The sequence below is a fragment of the Arachis duranensis genome, chromosome 5 (assembly GCF_000817695.3).
Source record: "Arachis duranensis cultivar V14167 chromosome 5, aradu.V14167.gnm2.J7QH, whole genome shotgun sequence".
Lineage (NCBI taxonomy): Eukaryota > Viridiplantae > Streptophyta > Magnoliopsida > Fabales > Fabaceae > Arachis > Arachis duranensis.
This window is the reverse complement of record NC_029776.3, coordinates 8,028,252-8,045,446: the sequence shown is the minus strand read 5'-3', so window position 1 is coordinate 8,045,446 and position 17,195 is coordinate 8,028,252. Positions and strand designations below refer to the sequence as shown.

Sequence of the window (17,195 nt, the reverse complement as noted above, 5' to 3'; positions counted from 1 at the left end):
TCAACAGCTGAGGCATAAGGAATTTCATCCATTGCTTGTTTCTCCTCATCAGTGGTTGGACACTGCTTGGTACTCAACTTAAAATTGAGGAGCAAAAGAACTAACAACACATTTGGCATCATTCATGCCAAACCTTTGAAGCACCTTCTTTATGTACTTTTCCTGTGACAAATAAAGCTTTTTGGAATCTCTATAACGAGTAATAGTCATGCCCAAAATCTGTTTGGCAGGATCCAAGTCCTTCATAGCAAAGAACTTGCTCAACTGTTTCTTCAACTCGTTAATCCTCAAAGCATTCTTGCCCACAATCAAAATATCATCCACATAAAGCAAAAGAATGATAAAATCATCATCAGAAAATTTTTGCACAAATACACAATGATCTGAAGTTATCTTACGGTAACCATGCTCCCACATAACAGATTCAAACTTCTTGTACCACTGTCTTGGAGCTTGCTTCAACCCATAAAGACTCTTCTTAAGCTTGCACACAAAATCTTCCTTTCCTTTAACAACAAAGCCCTCTAGTTGCTCCATGTAGATCTCCTTATCTAAATCACCATGAAGAAAAGTTGTCCTCACATCCATTTGCTCAATTTCCAAATCAAGAGACGCTGCTAATCCAAGCACAGCACGAATGGATGACATCCTCACAACAGGAGAAAAGATCTCCTCATAATCAACACCTTTTCTCTGGCTAAAACCTCTAACAACCAATCTAGCCTTATACCGAGGCTTAGAATTGTGTTCTTCATTCTTGATTCTGATACCCATTTGTTCTTCAAAACTCGCATACCCTTCGGTAGCTTCACCAACTCATAGGTATCATTCTCAAGTAAGGACTTCATTTCTTCTTGCATCGCTTTAAGCCATTGAGCTTTACTTTCATCTTCAACAGCCTCTCCAAAGCATTCAGGTTCTCCCCCATCAGTCAACAAAACAAACTCATGTGGAGAATACCTTGATGAAGGCTTCCTCTCTCTTGTAGACCTTCAAAGTGCTTTTGCAAGAATTTCCAAAGCTGGTTCTTCATCTTGATCATCATCACCAACTTCATCAAGTATCGGATCAACTGTTCCATCTTCACCTGCACTTGTATCATGCTCATTATTTTGAGCTTCAACTCTACCATCTTGTACCATAGGCATAGAGGGAGTAATATCAAAGTCAGAAAAATCATCACTAGGCTGAACCATTGGCTTCTCCGCATGATCAACATCCTTCAATGTTTAGTCTTCAACAAAGACAACATCTCTACTCCGAATCACCTTCTTGTTAACAGGATCATAAAATCTGTAACAAAACTCATCCATGCCATAGCCAATAAAAATACACTACCTAGTTTTTACATCAAGCTTAGATCTCTCATCTTTGGGAATATGAACAAAAGCTTTACATCCAAAGACTCTTAAATGATCATAAGAAACATCTTTACCTGACCATACCTTCTCTGGCACTTCAAATTGCAAGGGAACCCATGGTGTCCGGTTCAAGACATGAACAACAGTGCTCAAAGCTTCACCCTAAAAGGATTTTGCCAATCCAGATTGTGACAACAAGCACCTAACTCTTTCAACCAATGTTCTGTTCATCCTTTCAGCCAAGCCATTCAACTGAGGAGTTTTTGGAGGAGTCTTCTGATGTCTTATACCATGCTCTTTACAATAAGCATCAAATGGACCTGAGTACTCACCACCATTGTCAGTACGAATGCATTTCAACTTCTTCCCAGTTTCTCTTTCAACAGAAGCTTGAAATTATTTGAATACATTCAAAACTTGATCTTTGGTCTTCAAAGTGTAAACCCATAATTTCCTAGAATGATCATCAATAAAGGTTACAAAATAGATAGATCCCCCAAGTGTTCTTGTCTTCATCGGCCCACATACATCAGAATGCACCAAGTCAAGTATCTCCGGCTTCCTTGAAGGTGGATGACTCTTGAAAGAAACCCTGTTTTGTTTTCCAGCAAAGCAATGATTGCACTTTTGCAAAGCAACCTTACAACCAGATAAAAGATTTCTCTTGAATAACATATTCATGCCTTTCTCACTCATATGACATAATCTCTTATGCCATAAATCAGTTTCATCAACAAACTCAGTAGCATTAACAACATCTTTCACAATCTTTGCTTGAGTTAAATAAAGAGTAGAGTGTCTTGTACCTCTAGCAACAACCATGGAACCCTTGGTGAGCTTCCAGCTATCACGAGAAAATGAGCTATCCAAGTCTTCATCACACAACTTACCAACAGAAAGTAAGTTCAACCGAATATCCGGAACATGCTTCACACGCTTCAAAGTCAATTTGGTACCGTTGGAGGTTTCTAAGCAAACCTGTCCAACACCAGAACATTTTGCAACACCTTGATGAGCTATTTTCACGTCACCAAAATCACTAGGAGTATAAGATGTAAACAAATCCCTCCTAGATGTAACATGAATAGAAGCACCGCTATCAATCACCCAACTAGTGCTATTATCAACAAGGTTAACAGATTCAAACTCCTCAACAACAAGAAAATCATCATGAGTTACATTAACCTTGTCTTCTTTGGTACCATCATCTTTATTTGTGCTCTTGTCTTTACTTGCCTTGGCTTTCTCCTTCTTTAGCTGCCAACAAAATCTCTTCACATGTCCCTTTTGACCACAATGATGACACTCAATATTCTTATACTTTCCTCGAGACTTGCTTCTACTTTGATCTCTACCTTTAGGACCTCGACTTTTGCTTCTCCCCCTAGACTCAGAAACAAGAACATCTGAATGTGTAGTCGATGTACCTTGTGACTTTCTTCTCATCTCTTCATTCAAAACACTGCTCTTGGCAAGATCCATAGAGATTACACCATTAGGAGCAGAATTGGACAATGACATTCTGAGAATTTCCCACGAGTCTGGTAAGGAGCCAAGAAGTAACAATCCTTGAACCTCTTCATCAAACTGGATGCCCATGGAAGATAACTGATTCATAATTCCTTGGAAATTATTCAAGTGATCTGTCATTGATGTCCCATTTGTATACTTCAAAGCCAATAACTGCTTGATCAAAAACATCTTGTTATTCCCAGTTTTCTGAGCATATAACTGTTCAAGTTTAATCCAAAGGGTCCGAGCATGTGTCTCTCCAATAATATGGTTCAACACATTATCGTCAACCCACTGCCTAATATATCCACAGACTTGTCTATGCAACAAAGTCCAATCATCATCAGACTTATCATTAGGCTTCTCTGTACCAAAAACTTGTTGATGAAAATTTTTGACATAAAGCAAATCTTCCATCTTTGACTTCCACAAATCATAATTAGGACCATTAAGAGTGATCATCCTACTAGTATTAGTATTAGCTTCCATTGTTCACAGAATCACAAGCCCAGAAAAATACCAACAAGCTCTGATGTCAGTATGAAAGAGCCTAGCAGCGGAAACGACACAAATGTCCAACACAAGAACAATATGAAAGCACTCACAATACAATATGGCAGCAACGATAACAAGCAAATATAGCAAGTAAAGCAATAACAAGACACACCGAGATTTTAACGTGGAAAACCCTCTCAATGTGAGAGGTAAAAATCACGGGTCGTCCAGACCAATGAAATAGCTCCACTATAATCAAATGAGGTACAAGAGAGTCTCAAACAAAGCACAAAAATGTGCAAATAACAAGCCAAAACATCAATGCACCAAAGCTTACAAGTAATAGGCAAGAAGATGAAATATACCCAAAAAACAGAGCTGATGTCGAAGCCAATTTCTCTCTCTGCAGACATCCAATTAAAATCTCCACCGTTCAGAATGAAGAACAAGATGTGAAGAATCTACAGTTCAAATTTCACGTCGATCCAACGGTGAAAGAATGAGAAACTGCCGTTCCAAGATTGCTGCTCTGTGTAAAAATGGAAAACCTAATTTCTCCTACTGCAAACCTCCAGTCAACATCTTCACCGACCAGAATGAAGAACAAGATGATAGGAACATGCAGTTTAAATTTCAAGCCGATCCAACGGTGAACAACTGAGAAATTGCCATTTGAAATTTACTGCTTTGGGCAAAAACGAGAATTCTGTTTTTCCCTCTTCTCTCTCACTTGGTGGCTATTCTCTCTCTCAAAAAACCTCAAAAAACTGAATTAGGGTTGTGACACTATGGTGTAAGAATACACCCCCAAAATGTTGGATTTAGGCCTCACAAAAAAGAGAAAAAAACCCAACAATAATATGTATGCAATCTACACGTTAATCATAAATACAATTGCATTTGCATATCTACAAGATAGAAATTCAAATGCAGTTAAAAATTAATAACTTTAGATAATAACTTAGTTAAATTTATTAATTTAATAGTTATGAACTATTAATTTTATATAAAATTATTTATATCTGAATTTTTAATTCTCAACAATTACTCTAACCGCCACTTTCTTTCTATATAACTAATTTGCTAACAAAGCAATTCAACCAATTAACCAAGAATCTAACCGTCAACTCATCTAGTGTTAGCAGTGTAGTTATGGTTAGTTGATGACGTTATTTCTCCAGCCAGTTGGCTAACGTTACATATTAAATGGAAAAGAGAATATAGACCAAAGAAAAAAAAAAAACAATGTAAGTGGAAAAACAAGAGTTAATAATTTTTATAATTAACTTAATTTGTTTGAGATTAATAATTTTATACTCTAATTAGTTTTTAATATATATAAAACTAAAACTGAACATTTATTTTTATTTGAGCATGAGGTAACAATAATCTAAAACTTTTAAAATAATAGGTTAGAAATAAACTATGTTTCTAACTCAAAATTAAAATGTATAATTGTAAGAAAGGAGAACCAAATACGAATTTATTTATTTGTATTTCTCTTTCTACTATTTTAATACAGAGAATGTTCGTATTTCGGTTTACAATTATCAATTTTACAAGGTAACTATATTAAAATATTTACCTTTTAATAAAATGTTAGAAAATCAAACATTCTTCTCAAAACAACGTAGCAACTAACGGTTTGTACATCATTTTTCATATCAACAACTATTTATATCTCTTTCTACTTTTATTTTCCTTCAGAACTACGGGAGATATTTTAGATAATTTTTTTATTTTTATTTTAAATTTTGAGACATAGTTGATGATAGAAAAAGAAGCAAAAATAAAATAAAAAATAATAGAGATTAATTGTGCAAATAAAATAAACGACAATGCTAAAAAATAATAATAAAATAATTTAAACAAATTAAATTTATTTTATTTAATGTTCATTAATTCTATTTAATAAATATTAAATAAAATAAATTTAATTCATTTTTAGTTAATTTATTATTATTTTTTATTGTTACTGTAAAATATAATGCTGTTTTAGAGGAAAACGTCAAATCAATGCTCGTGTGGATGATGGCGTGACGACAGAGAAAGAGAAGGCAAAGGGCGTGTGGGTTATCGAAAATGGCATTTTCGCGTTTCATTATTAAGGGGAGGGTCATATCCGTAATTAAGTTTAGAACACAATTATTTTGCTTAAGACCTGTTCTCCACCAAACGGAATTCGCCAACGCAACGCAAATATATGATGATCGTTATTCATCGTAACCGCATGATTCTCTAATTCCTTTCTTTCCACACTCAGGATTCAGGCGCTTCGTTTCTTCCATACTGCAGCCTCTGACAAGTCACCAACTCACCTTAATCCTCTTCCAACACCACCAAAAGCTCCCCATCCCCCGTTCTTAGCCTGTTCCGTCCACCGTCAGTTCCAATGACGTGTCGCTCCTCCATTGGCCAGACCTTCGGCGCAACCCACTCCTACCCCTCATAACGGCGCCGTCAAATCCTTCCGTTTCCAGATTCCCCCGTCACTGTTAAACGGAGTCTGGACCACCACGATACAACGCACCATCACTTAATAAAATTAAACATATAGTGTGCTAATTACCCAATCACAACCGTTGAACCCATTTCGTCATTATCACTATTTTTTTCGTCGTCTCCGTACTACACGCGCCACCAAATTACACACACACCCCCCCCACACACACACACACTAACACTTTCCCTTCCCCTTCCCCTTCTCTCTCTCTCTCTCTCTCTCTCACAATTACATTAACGTAATCAAAATAAATAAGGAAGAAAAAAAGAAACAACGCAGCATCACCTGAAAAGAGAGAGTGTAAGGAAAGGAATCGCGGGAGCACGTGGTTGCGTTCGAAGCCAGCAATGGAGATTGCTCAGGTCGGTGTGAGGACAAGGGCTCAAGCTGCGTTAGCCATGGGAGCTGCCACGTCACCTCCAACAACACCTAAGAGAAGGAAGATAAACAAAGCCAGGAGCAGTAATGAAGAGCGAAAATTATCAACGGCGTCGTCTTCAGCAATCGTTAAGCTCGGGAGAAGGAGGAGAAGCGCTGCTTCCGTCGTTGAGGCGGTTCTGCCGGAGGCGGCGACGGAGGAAAGGTGCTCTAGCCCTAACTCCGGTGAATTCCCGGCGTCTTGTTGTTGCAGCAATGGATCCGTTGGGCTTGACGAGGAGAGGATCGAGTTGTCAGATCTGGAGGTATGAGAAATTGACTAAGAGCTATAGCTAATAGCTCGTTTCGTTTTCTATATAAATTCTCTGAACTGAACAAAAAATAAATGTTGTTAGTGGAGCTTGCAGATTTTTATTGAACTTTCGTTTTGCTCGCTCCTTACTTAATTGTTTCTCATTGTCTTCAGTATTTTTATTTATTTCTCCAAATTTAATGCACCGCATTACCTTTTTATTATTTTAATTTTGATTTATTTTGTGTCTTTCAGGTGGAGAGCGCGCAAGTTGAAACATCTACGTGCAATTGTGGAGACGAAACTGAAAGGTTTTGAATTGAACGGATCTCTAACCATTAATTTTTAAATTTGAAATTTCCTCATCAGACTTCATTGGATTCTCTTTTTGAAACTCTTCAATAATAATCCAACTGCATTGAGTAGTTTTTGAAAATCATATTTAAAAAAAAAAAGCATGAAATAAATGGGTCTCAACAGCCATAACTCCTTCCGTTCAAAATTTGCATCTCACTATATCTATTGAATGTGCTGTATTAACTTGTAACTCAGTAACGGAACATACGCATAACTGCACATAACGTTTGGTTGCATTTCCGCCATCATTGGTGAGTGCAGGAGAGAGATGAACCATGGAGGGCGAGACAATTCACAAGAGCTGGAGTCAGTGGAAACCGATTCTCGCCGTCGTCCTTCGTCAACGGCGCAAAACATGCCAACGGAGTTGGAGCTCGAAGAATTCTTCGCCGCAGCTGAGAAAGACATCAAGAAAAGGTTTCAAGAAAAGTGAGTTCAGAATTAGCCTCCTCACATTTCTCTTCTTACTCTTACTTTTATAAATTTTGCTATCACATTCTAGACGTCATCATCAGCATCATGGTTTTCATTCCTATTGAAAAATTCTTTGCAGGTATAACTATGATATTGGGAATGACGTGCCGTTGGAAGGACGATACGAGTGGGTTAAATTGAAGCCATAGAAGAGGCCGGTAAAAGCATCACAGCATTTTTAGCTTATTGCTCGCACCATTTCCAACACGCTATCAATTAAGCCAACCTCATGAAGAAAGAAGACACACTATTACTATTACTACTGGTGAATATGATCCCGTCTCAACATGCCACTTTGCTGACTCTATTCTTACGTTTAGTTTAGGTATTTTAATTTCACATCTTATCTTCTTCTTCTTCTTTACGCTAGCCAACCAGGATTCTCTTGTTCTGGAGTACAGCTTTAATTTATATATGTTCGTCGTGCTTAAGAGTGAAAAAAGAAAATTCCGAAATTCAGCTTCGTTTGTTCTTTGTACTACGGGTTATATTTTATATTAATGTGCATAAATTATGTTAATTTCCAGTTAATGTTCTCTGTCTCGTTCTTTTTTTCTTTTCCCCCCGAAACTTTCGTTTGTTTATTTGCTGGCGTCAAGTCAATGATTGTATGATTAATGATATCTTTTTCACTTTTTGATTTTGGACATTTCTTTTCATATAGATACATGTATGAAAAAGTTTTGTTAAAGGGGGAAAAGGATAAAAGAGAGAAATGAGGAGGAAGAAGATTAATAAGCAGCAGACAGTGAAAATGGAGAAATTAGCGAGTGATAAAGAGCAGGTGGAGGTGTGATACTGTGATGTGGGTTGTGTTTAATTGTTGGGAGTGGGAGGGGCAGGTACACGCTCCATGGCGTGTAAGCTACGGGCACGTGTTTGCGAGGGTGGGAAAGCTGATCCGTTTTATATCCACCCATGTGAGAGTCTTCCAATCTTTGGAACCAAATCAACTCCACTTTCACAAGTACAACAAAATTGGTACCGGGGAGTAAAAATGTAGAATATACGTTCATAATATTCTTTACTCACAGTCCCACACCTACCTCTTCTCCCTTCACTTCTCTATTAAATTAACCAATACATACACCCCCCGGCACCAAACTACGCACACACATACTCCAATTTCATTTGTTGTAGATAGAAAATAAAAGGATGAGGAGCTAGGAATACAATGAGATGATGATCATGATGAGAGGAAATTTAAGGGTGGAGAAGCAAGGAGTGGTGATGAATTGATGTGGCAAACATATTTGTGGTCCAACTATTCCAACATAGCAATATGTATAGGTTGAGGTTAGGCGCCTAATGGGACATGGTGAAGTTATTCGGCCGTCGTTTTAATTAGTTTAGCCAAATTTTAATTAATTTTTTTGCATTGTAGTGAGAGAGAGGAACGTGTCTACCACGTACTATCGTAGTAATAATAGGCAGCATATTAAGGAGAGGCTATATAGAGTGCAAGGTAGCTAGCACATGGGTTTGAGGATTGAGTAAGATTCCCTGCAGCATCAGCGTGTGGATTTCATGATTTGGTGTGTGGGTTGTTTGGGGGAAAATGAAGGGAGAGAGAGTATGAGAGGGTCAGAGACGATATCTCTCGACCAGCTGCTTCCTGCTTTTTTCGTTATGCCATAATCATTGCACTGCGGATCACGGCAGATCAGAGTATACATATATGATTCTACTGCTGGAATATCAGATACGACCCATCACCCACATTCTTATTATTCTTCATACCACCAAACCTACCTTTTCAATTCAAGCACTCCTCTGATCTTTCTGAAAAATATATATTTTTCAATTCAATGATTTGTCTATCTATGTCTAATTTACAAGGGAATGTATGTATCTAGATAAGGCACTTATGTTCAAGCTTTTGAATATTGGCCATTATTAATTTTGATTGTTTTGGGGTCAATAATTTTTTTATGGATTATTCTATTTTATCATTTGGTTAATTATTAGATCACAAGTTGTGCCTGTACGTATCTATATCGATGACAAGATAAATTTTTCATCCTATAACCATTTATCACTTGCAGCTTGAAATAGGAAGGACAAGAAAACAAAAAACAAATTCAAATTAATGGGATAAGATTGTTCTTTCTCCTAATTGGGACGTAGGGCCCTCCGGGATATTTTTTATTATTTTACAGTATACACGTCATGACAAGGTGATGATGCAAGATGTAATTCACAGATGGAATAGTATTCCATATCCACACAAGCTATACCCAACTCCTTATTTTGTCCTTCCCCATCATCCAGTGCCAACAGCCACCAATTAAGAGCACAATTTGTTAGCTACGAGTACATGTACGTGAAACCAAGATCCCTGACATCCAATAAATAAATAAATAGTATTATTGATGATTTTTTCTTTCTAAAGGCTTCATTCATCCCCACTTCTAATTATTTACATTTTGTCTTGGTGTCTTCAATTTATTGTGGCTAAGAGAGTAGCCTTCTATATCATATTCGTTAGTTGATAATAATATAATATTTGGTGCAAGCTAGTGGTCAACAATTTGGACGAGAGTGAGATATTGGTATTAAAGTGATTAATAAAGGTAACTAATATAGGAGGGTTAGTTCTTAATTAGGATCGTATACATATATAAAAAAGACACATTATATATGGGAGACAAAGCCATATGGGTTAACCTTAAGTTGGCGTTAAATTAATAAAACCTAAGAGAGAGTACAATATACATAGGTAGAGGCAAGTACGATGTATAATTTGATTTGAAATGGTAATCCGCAGCTACAATGAAGATTGAAGAGTACAGAGGGGGCATGTGGAAAAATTAAAAACATGAAGTGAGAGTAGTAGTGGCGGATGATTATTAATAAGAGAGAAGAGAGATAGCTGGGGTGGTAGGGGGTAGGGGCCAATGCATGCCATGTCATATTGAAAGAGGGGGTTGGTTGATAGTGAAAAGTTCTAAAATTGGTGAAATTGGTGTCAGTGAGAAAGGTGAGGGTAATGTATTTAGAAGAGGAAGTTGAATAGTGTTGATGATTGAAAGATGGAATATTAAAGAAGGAAGTGCCAAATGGGCACAAACATTAACACTAATATTTAGAATGGCGTCACGCTATACCATTCTTCTTGGATCTTGTGCCCTCTGCCTATTCTCTTCTTTTCATGCTAGTTTTGGCCCCCTTCATACCCACGTGGAACATTATTCACTTCCCAACTGCCTCCTTCCAAACTTTACATGCATATGCTTACATGCCATGCACCCCAAACCTTTCAATTTCAAATCTTTCTTCCCTCCTTATTTTTCATTTATTCTTCTATTTCTGCTTAATTAGCTTATGAGAAATAATAGACTACCATCGTAAGAATAAATTTGTAATGACATATCTAAATAGTACATGTATCGGATTATTTTCGTATGAATAATATAGAACAATTTCATGTATTTATTCAATTGTGTATTGTCAAATTAGTAAAAGAAAACTCATTTTTAAATTTATTATTTAAAACATTATTTTAACGCATACATTTAGTTGTTGTTAGATAATCAAGTAATTTTTTATATTATCAATACATCAAATTAATTATTAATATGTTTAAATAATTTTTTTAATATATTACTCTTTTATTATTAATTATACATAGTTTTAACATGAATAACTTTATTTGAGATCTACAAGGTTAATAAAGTTTTTTGGGAAATTAAATTACGAATATGATAATAAATTATTTACATTTCTAAAAGATATTGTAATTTATGATAATTTTTTCTTGAGTTTTTATATGTATATTCAGTAAAAGAAAAAGAAAAATTGGCAAAAGTTAAGCAATACAGAACAACAAGAATAAGTGATAAAAAAAATAAGAATCAGTAACAAAAAAGAAAGAAAGGAGAATCTTGATTAATGGAGTAATTTTTATTCAACGAGAAAAGAACGTTTACAGAATGAAAAGGAATCACATACACAATCTTAATAAAATTGATCTCTTTTTATATACCCACACTTGTGTTAACTATTGTTAAGAGGTATTAATTGATGGACTGCTGCTGACTCATTGAGCTGCTGTTGCCCATTACTAGTTAGGCTTACACTTTGGGCTATTGCTGATATATTGGACTATTATTGACTATTATTAGTTAAAATAGTAGTTTTTTGGTGAGCTAATAGTTATTGGCAAAGCTTTTGTTAAAATGTCAATAATTTGTCTAATTCCAAAAATATGTACAACTTGTAATGATTTGTTGTTGATTTTTTCTTAAATAACTTGGATGTCTAATTGAAAATGCTTTATTTTGTCGTATAAAACTGGACTTACAGTAAATAAAATAATACTTAAATTGTCACAAAATATCGATGGAGCAGTAGTTAATGCAATTTTCAACTCAGCAAATTCTTCACCTATGTAATCTCTGCTTCACAGGCGGTCAGGCTTCGAAATTTTGACTCAGTTGAAGACCTATTTATAGTTGTTTGTTTCCTACAAGACCAAGTAACCAAATTAGTTCCGAAGAAGACACAATAACCCAAAACAGACCTCCGATCCTCAAAATCTGTTGCCCAGTCAGAATCAAAAAAACCATACAACATATAGTTGTTGCATTTATGTAAGAGCAAACTATGTTCTTATGTTCCTTGAAGGTATCTTAAAATCTTTTTCACAGCCTTTCAGTAAGCAAGTAAAGGGCTGTGCATGAATTGAGAAACTTTTTTTCACAGCAAAATTCAGGCCAGGCCTTGTGATGGTAACATATTGTAATGTACCTATAACATATCTGAAGAGCTTCAGATCCTCAAATTGTTTTAAATCTGTAGACAGTAACTGCAAAGAGGATATCATAAGAGTAGGCATAGCACTTCTTGCACTCATTCCTAATTTAATTAGACAGTAGGTCTTTAATATATTTAGTTTAAGATAAATAAAACTATCCAGTTTCAGTTTTATGAGCCTCAATACCAAGAAAGTAGGATAACTCTCTCAAATCTTTTAGAGTAAAAATCTTATTTAATTTTTGTATCATAACATCAATTTCAAACGAATTATTACCAGTGATGATAATGTCATCAACATAACATAGAATAAATGACATAATAAGAGTCATGTTTGACGAATAAAGATGTATCAGACTTAATACTAACAAAACCAAACCTATTTAGAGTATTGCTAAATTTTAGAAATTATTCTCTTGGAGCCTGCTTGAGGCTATAAAGGATTTTATTTAATTTACACACTAAACTGTTAGAATCACGAGAGAAACCAGTAAATTGATGCATATATATAGTTTCATGTAAATCATCATTAAAAAAATATTATTAAAATCTAATTGTCTTATAAACCAGTCTTTAGATAGAACTATACTTAACATAATTCGAATGGTGACAGGCCCAATAACAGGACTAAACACTTGTTCAAAATTAAAGCTTTCAGATTGGTGGAAGCTCATTTTGAGGTTTCGACACAAGTGTCCAACTATGGTTTTTGATTAAGGTATCATACTCCTCTTGTATAGCATTTTGTTAATGAAAAACAACTAATATTTCAGTAGCTAAGTATGGTTTTTGATTAAGGTATCATATTTTTTATTAAGGTATCATACTCCACTAGGTGTTTTAGGAGGTATTTCATGTAAAATATTTAAATCAACATTACTAATTAAGGCTTTAGATTTAAAATTTTCAGTTTTAGATCTAATGAACATAGAATGCCGATTTTAAGGTTTAAGAAATATAAGAGCATCTGCAAATGTAGGAACGAGTGCAAAATTATTATTATTATTATTATTATTATTATTATTATTATTATTATTATAGTCAATAGGCAGAAGACAAATTTATATCTCAAAAATGAAAATAGGATGTTGTGTTTCAATATCACATTGTATAGAATTAGAATTAGTAGTAATACTTGGATTATGACTATTAACATCTCTAGGATTATGATTAGTATACTGAATATTCGAAATAGAAGAACTATGAGATGAAGAGCCTAAAGCAAAACGTACTAGGAATAAAATGATTAAAAGAATTAGATTTATCAAAATCTCTAGAAGAGTCATTCTTATTAGTTTTAATAAATAGTTTTTTATCAGGAAATAAGGTTTCATCAAATTGAATATGTCTTGTGGTATAAATTTTACCATAAGGTTTAAGATATTTGTAGCTTTTTGAGTTTGAGTCATAACCAAAAAAGACACATTTATGAGATCTAAAATCTAACTTTATTTTGTTGTAAGGCCTTAAAAGAGAAAAATAGCTACTACCAAAAATTCTTAGAGAAATATAATCAGGGACAGTGTTAAACAAGGTCTCATAAGAAGATTTGTTGTCTAAAATCGGAGTCAGGATGCGATTAATTAAGCTAGTAGCTGTTAAAATAGCCTCATCCCAGAAAATAAACGGCATAGAGGCTATAGATAACATGACAAGACTCATTTCAAAGAGGTGCCTATGTTTTCTCCCAGCCCAGCCATTTTGTTCTGGAGTGTAAGGACAACTAAACCTTTGAATGTCTTCATTGGCCAGGAATTGACTGAACTGATGAGAAGTGTATTTTCCATCATTATTAGACTAAAAAGCTTTTATTTTGTGGTCTGTAAGATTTTTCATTTACTGTTTAAACTGTTTGCAAGCTAACAGAACTTGAAATTTAGAGACAAGTAAAAAAAAGTATACCGATAATATAAATCAATAAAAGTAACATAATAACAAAATTCTAAGTGTGATACAATGGGTGCTAGACCTCAAATATCAGAGTAAACAAGTTGAAGAGGTGCATTATAAACAGTAAGTGAGGAATTAAAAGGCAATTTACGCATTTTAGCATGCATATAGTTTTCACACACATCAGGAAACAAAGTATTTTTATTCTTGTCCATGTCAATATTACAACTTGATAGAATGATGAGTACAATTTTTTTAGTTGTATGACCAAGTCTTTTAAGTCACAAGTCCAAAAAAACTTTGGAAAACATAAAAGCACAAGGTTGTAAAGAATCTAGCCAAAAATTAGAAAATATAACATTGAAAAATCTGTAAATACCACCCTGTCTGTGTCCTTGAAAAATAATTTTGTCAGTTTGCTGGTATTTAATAAAACACACATAAACATAAAATTGAAAATAAACATCATTATCTTCAGTAAATTTAGAGACACTAATAAGATATTTGGTAATTTTTGGAGAATAAATTAATTATTATAATCTGAAATATTTATTAGAATCATAAGCATATAATAAAGAAGTACCAATTTTAGATATATGCAAACCTGAGCCATTCCCAATCTGAACTTGGTCAAGGCTTGAATAATCTAAAAATGTGATAAAAGAAGATGAATCAAGAGTAATGTGGTGAGAAATACCGGTATCTGGGTACCACGAGAAGTCAGCAATAGATCCTAGAGCAGCTATGTAGGCAGTAGGATAATAAAAAGATGAAGGAGGTGGTGGTGGTGTGAGAAAAGATATAGTGTTTGGAACAATTGTATTAATGGGGCAGAATTATGAAATTGTGTAGGTTAATCGATTTGCAAGTTTTGTGAAGGTGGTGGGATATTTGATTAAATCAATTAAAGCAATGCCATGCAGTATATCCAAATCTGTCACATACCTTATATTGGAATCTTGGTGAGATATAGAAAGATCATCCACTTCACTAAAACTTGCTTCTACGGCCCCGTCTACCACCATATCCTTTTCCAGTATTTAAAAAATATGCAAAAGAAGACTGTGAGATTTGCTTGAGCTATGTTGATGATTGATTTTCTGAATTTGTGCAGCATATCATCATAAGAATAGTTAACAAGTGTGGGTGTATAAAAAGGGATCAGTTTTGTTAAGGTTGTGCGCGTGATTCTTTTTTATACATCTACACACTATTTTTAAGAGGTATTAACTAATGGGCTGTTATTGACTCATTGGGCTGCTTTATACTTTGGGCTATTACTAATACATTGGACTGTTGTTGATTATTACTAGTTAAAATAGTTGTACTACTCTCAATATTCAAAAACTTTAAACTAAATAAAGATTGAGTATATCTATAAAGATATTATTATTTAATAAAAATTTATTATGTTAATATACTAATGTTATATTTTATGCTTATAATTAAGGGTTAAGTTTGATTTTGGTCTCTAATGTAGAGGTCAAAAATCGATTTCGTCCCCAACTTTTTTTTTGCTACAAAATGGTCCCCAAGATTTTAGTTTATTTTAAAATCGTCCTTTGGACGAAAATACCCCTCCCTCCCTCCCTCCCTCCCCTCTTCTTTCCCTTCTTCCCCAAAATTTTACAGAAGCACCAGTAGAAGCACCTCCCTCTCCTCTTCTTCCCCTTCTTTCCCAAAATTATGCAGAAGCACGCACAAGCAGAAACAGAACCAAAAACAACAACAATAATTAATCAAACAAAAGCAGCAGCAGAACAACAACAACAACAACAATAAATCACCAAAGAATCAACAATAGAATCAAGTAGAAATAGAAGAAGCAGGAGCAGAAACAGAAACAGAACAACAACAATAACAATGAAACAATATAATCAATCACAATTAGAATCAACCAGAAACAACAATAATAAAAAATCAACAAATATAATAGAAGCATAATGAAAAAAGAAGAAGAAGAATGATGGAAGCAGAAGCAGAATTCGGCGAGCCACCCAAACGATGACGAGCAACGGCCATCGAGCAAAGAAGAGCAGTGGTGGCGGCGGCAAAGAACGGCGGCAGCAACGGTGAAGACCCTTCCCCCTCTTCTTCCCGAACCCCCCTCCCCCTTCTCCCTTCGCATAACCCCTTCCCCCTTTTCCCTTTACTTTACGCATAAAACCCCTCCCTTCTTCTTCCTCAACACCCCTCCCTACCCCTTCTTCCCTTTCCTCCCCCGTCTCCCCGTTTCTCTTCGCATAATCCCCCATTCTTTCTCTCTCCCGATCCAACAATATTCCAAATTCAAGCCAAATTCAGTAACAACAATATTTCAAATGAGGGGTAGTTTGGTAATAAAAAATAAAATTGGTAAAAATGATGATTTTAAAACAAACTGAAACTTTAGGGACTATTTTGTAGCAAAAAAAAGTTGGGAACGAAATCGATTTTCGGCCTCTACGTTGGGACCAAAATCGAACTTAACCCTATAATTAACTACTATGTGTGTGAATAGTACGATTATAAACATTATAATGACTTTCTCTTTAAAGAAATACGAAATTGATATATGTAAGTTGAATAATAAAACACTGACTGATTGACCAAACGTAACTTATATTATGAACGAATAAAAGAGTATTAAAAATTTCTATCATTTTTTTAAACAAAAGAGCTTAATACACTAAAATAGAGCAACCATAACCAAACAAACAAAACATACAGACAACTAAAAGAGTGAACACAACAACAAAAAGAAAAAAAATTTCCATGTCATCTCCGGCATAGCCATCAACAACACAAGAGATTCACACATCTCCACTCTTTGCAGCAAAGCAAGGTCATGTTGATGATTTCTTCTACATCTTTGCGCTTATTGTGAAATATCCTCCTATTCTTTTCGAACCAAATGTTCCAAATGATCGCACAGAAACACATCAACCACTGCTTTTGATCCTCTTTTCTATGGGGCTTTTCTGTCCAGCTAAGAAAATGTTCCTTCGTCGAACCCAGAAAAGACCACTGTCGGCTAAACACATATATCCACGCACTCCACACCTGCCAAGTAAAATCACAGCCAAGAAAAAAGTGATGGACCTGTTCAACATCCTTGTTACATAAAACACAACCAGTATCATCCTGACTAATAATCCCAAATCGACTCAGTCTTTCCTTTGTATTCACCCTGCCTATT

General features: G+C 34.9%; 1 protein-coding gene across 1 annotated transcript; it reads left to right on the top strand.

Annotated features, from left to right (window-relative positions):
* Positions 1-5,571: 5,571 nt before the first annotated feature.
* Positions 5,572-7,903, top strand: LOC107487785 (cyclin-dependent kinase inhibitor 7). Its single transcript, XM_016108480.3, has 4 exons — positions 5,572-6,554; positions 6,797-6,852; positions 7,160-7,327; positions 7,452-7,903. The coding sequence occupies exons 1-4, from the start codon at positions 6,219-6,221 to the stop codon at positions 7,519-7,521; spliced, it is 630 nt and encodes a 209-aa protein (XP_015963966.1). The 5' UTR covers positions 5,572-6,218; the 3' UTR covers positions 7,522-7,903.
* Positions 7,904-17,195: the final 9,292 nt, after the last annotated feature.

Bases quoted from the DNA above. Each gene is read 5' to 3' on its own strand.
- LOC107487785 (XM_016108480.3), top strand. From the start codon at position 6,219: ATGGAGATTGCTCAGGTCGGTGTGAGGACAAGGGCTCAAGCTGCGTTA. The intron at 6,555-6,796 runs GTATGAGAAATT...TGTGTCTTTCAG, and splicing joins TCGAGTTGTCAGATCTGGAG to GTGGAGAGCGCGCAAGTTGA. The intron at 7,328-7,451 runs GTGAGTTCAGAA...AATTCTTTGCAG, and splicing joins AAGAAAAGGTTTCAAGAAAA to GTATAACTATGATATTGGGA.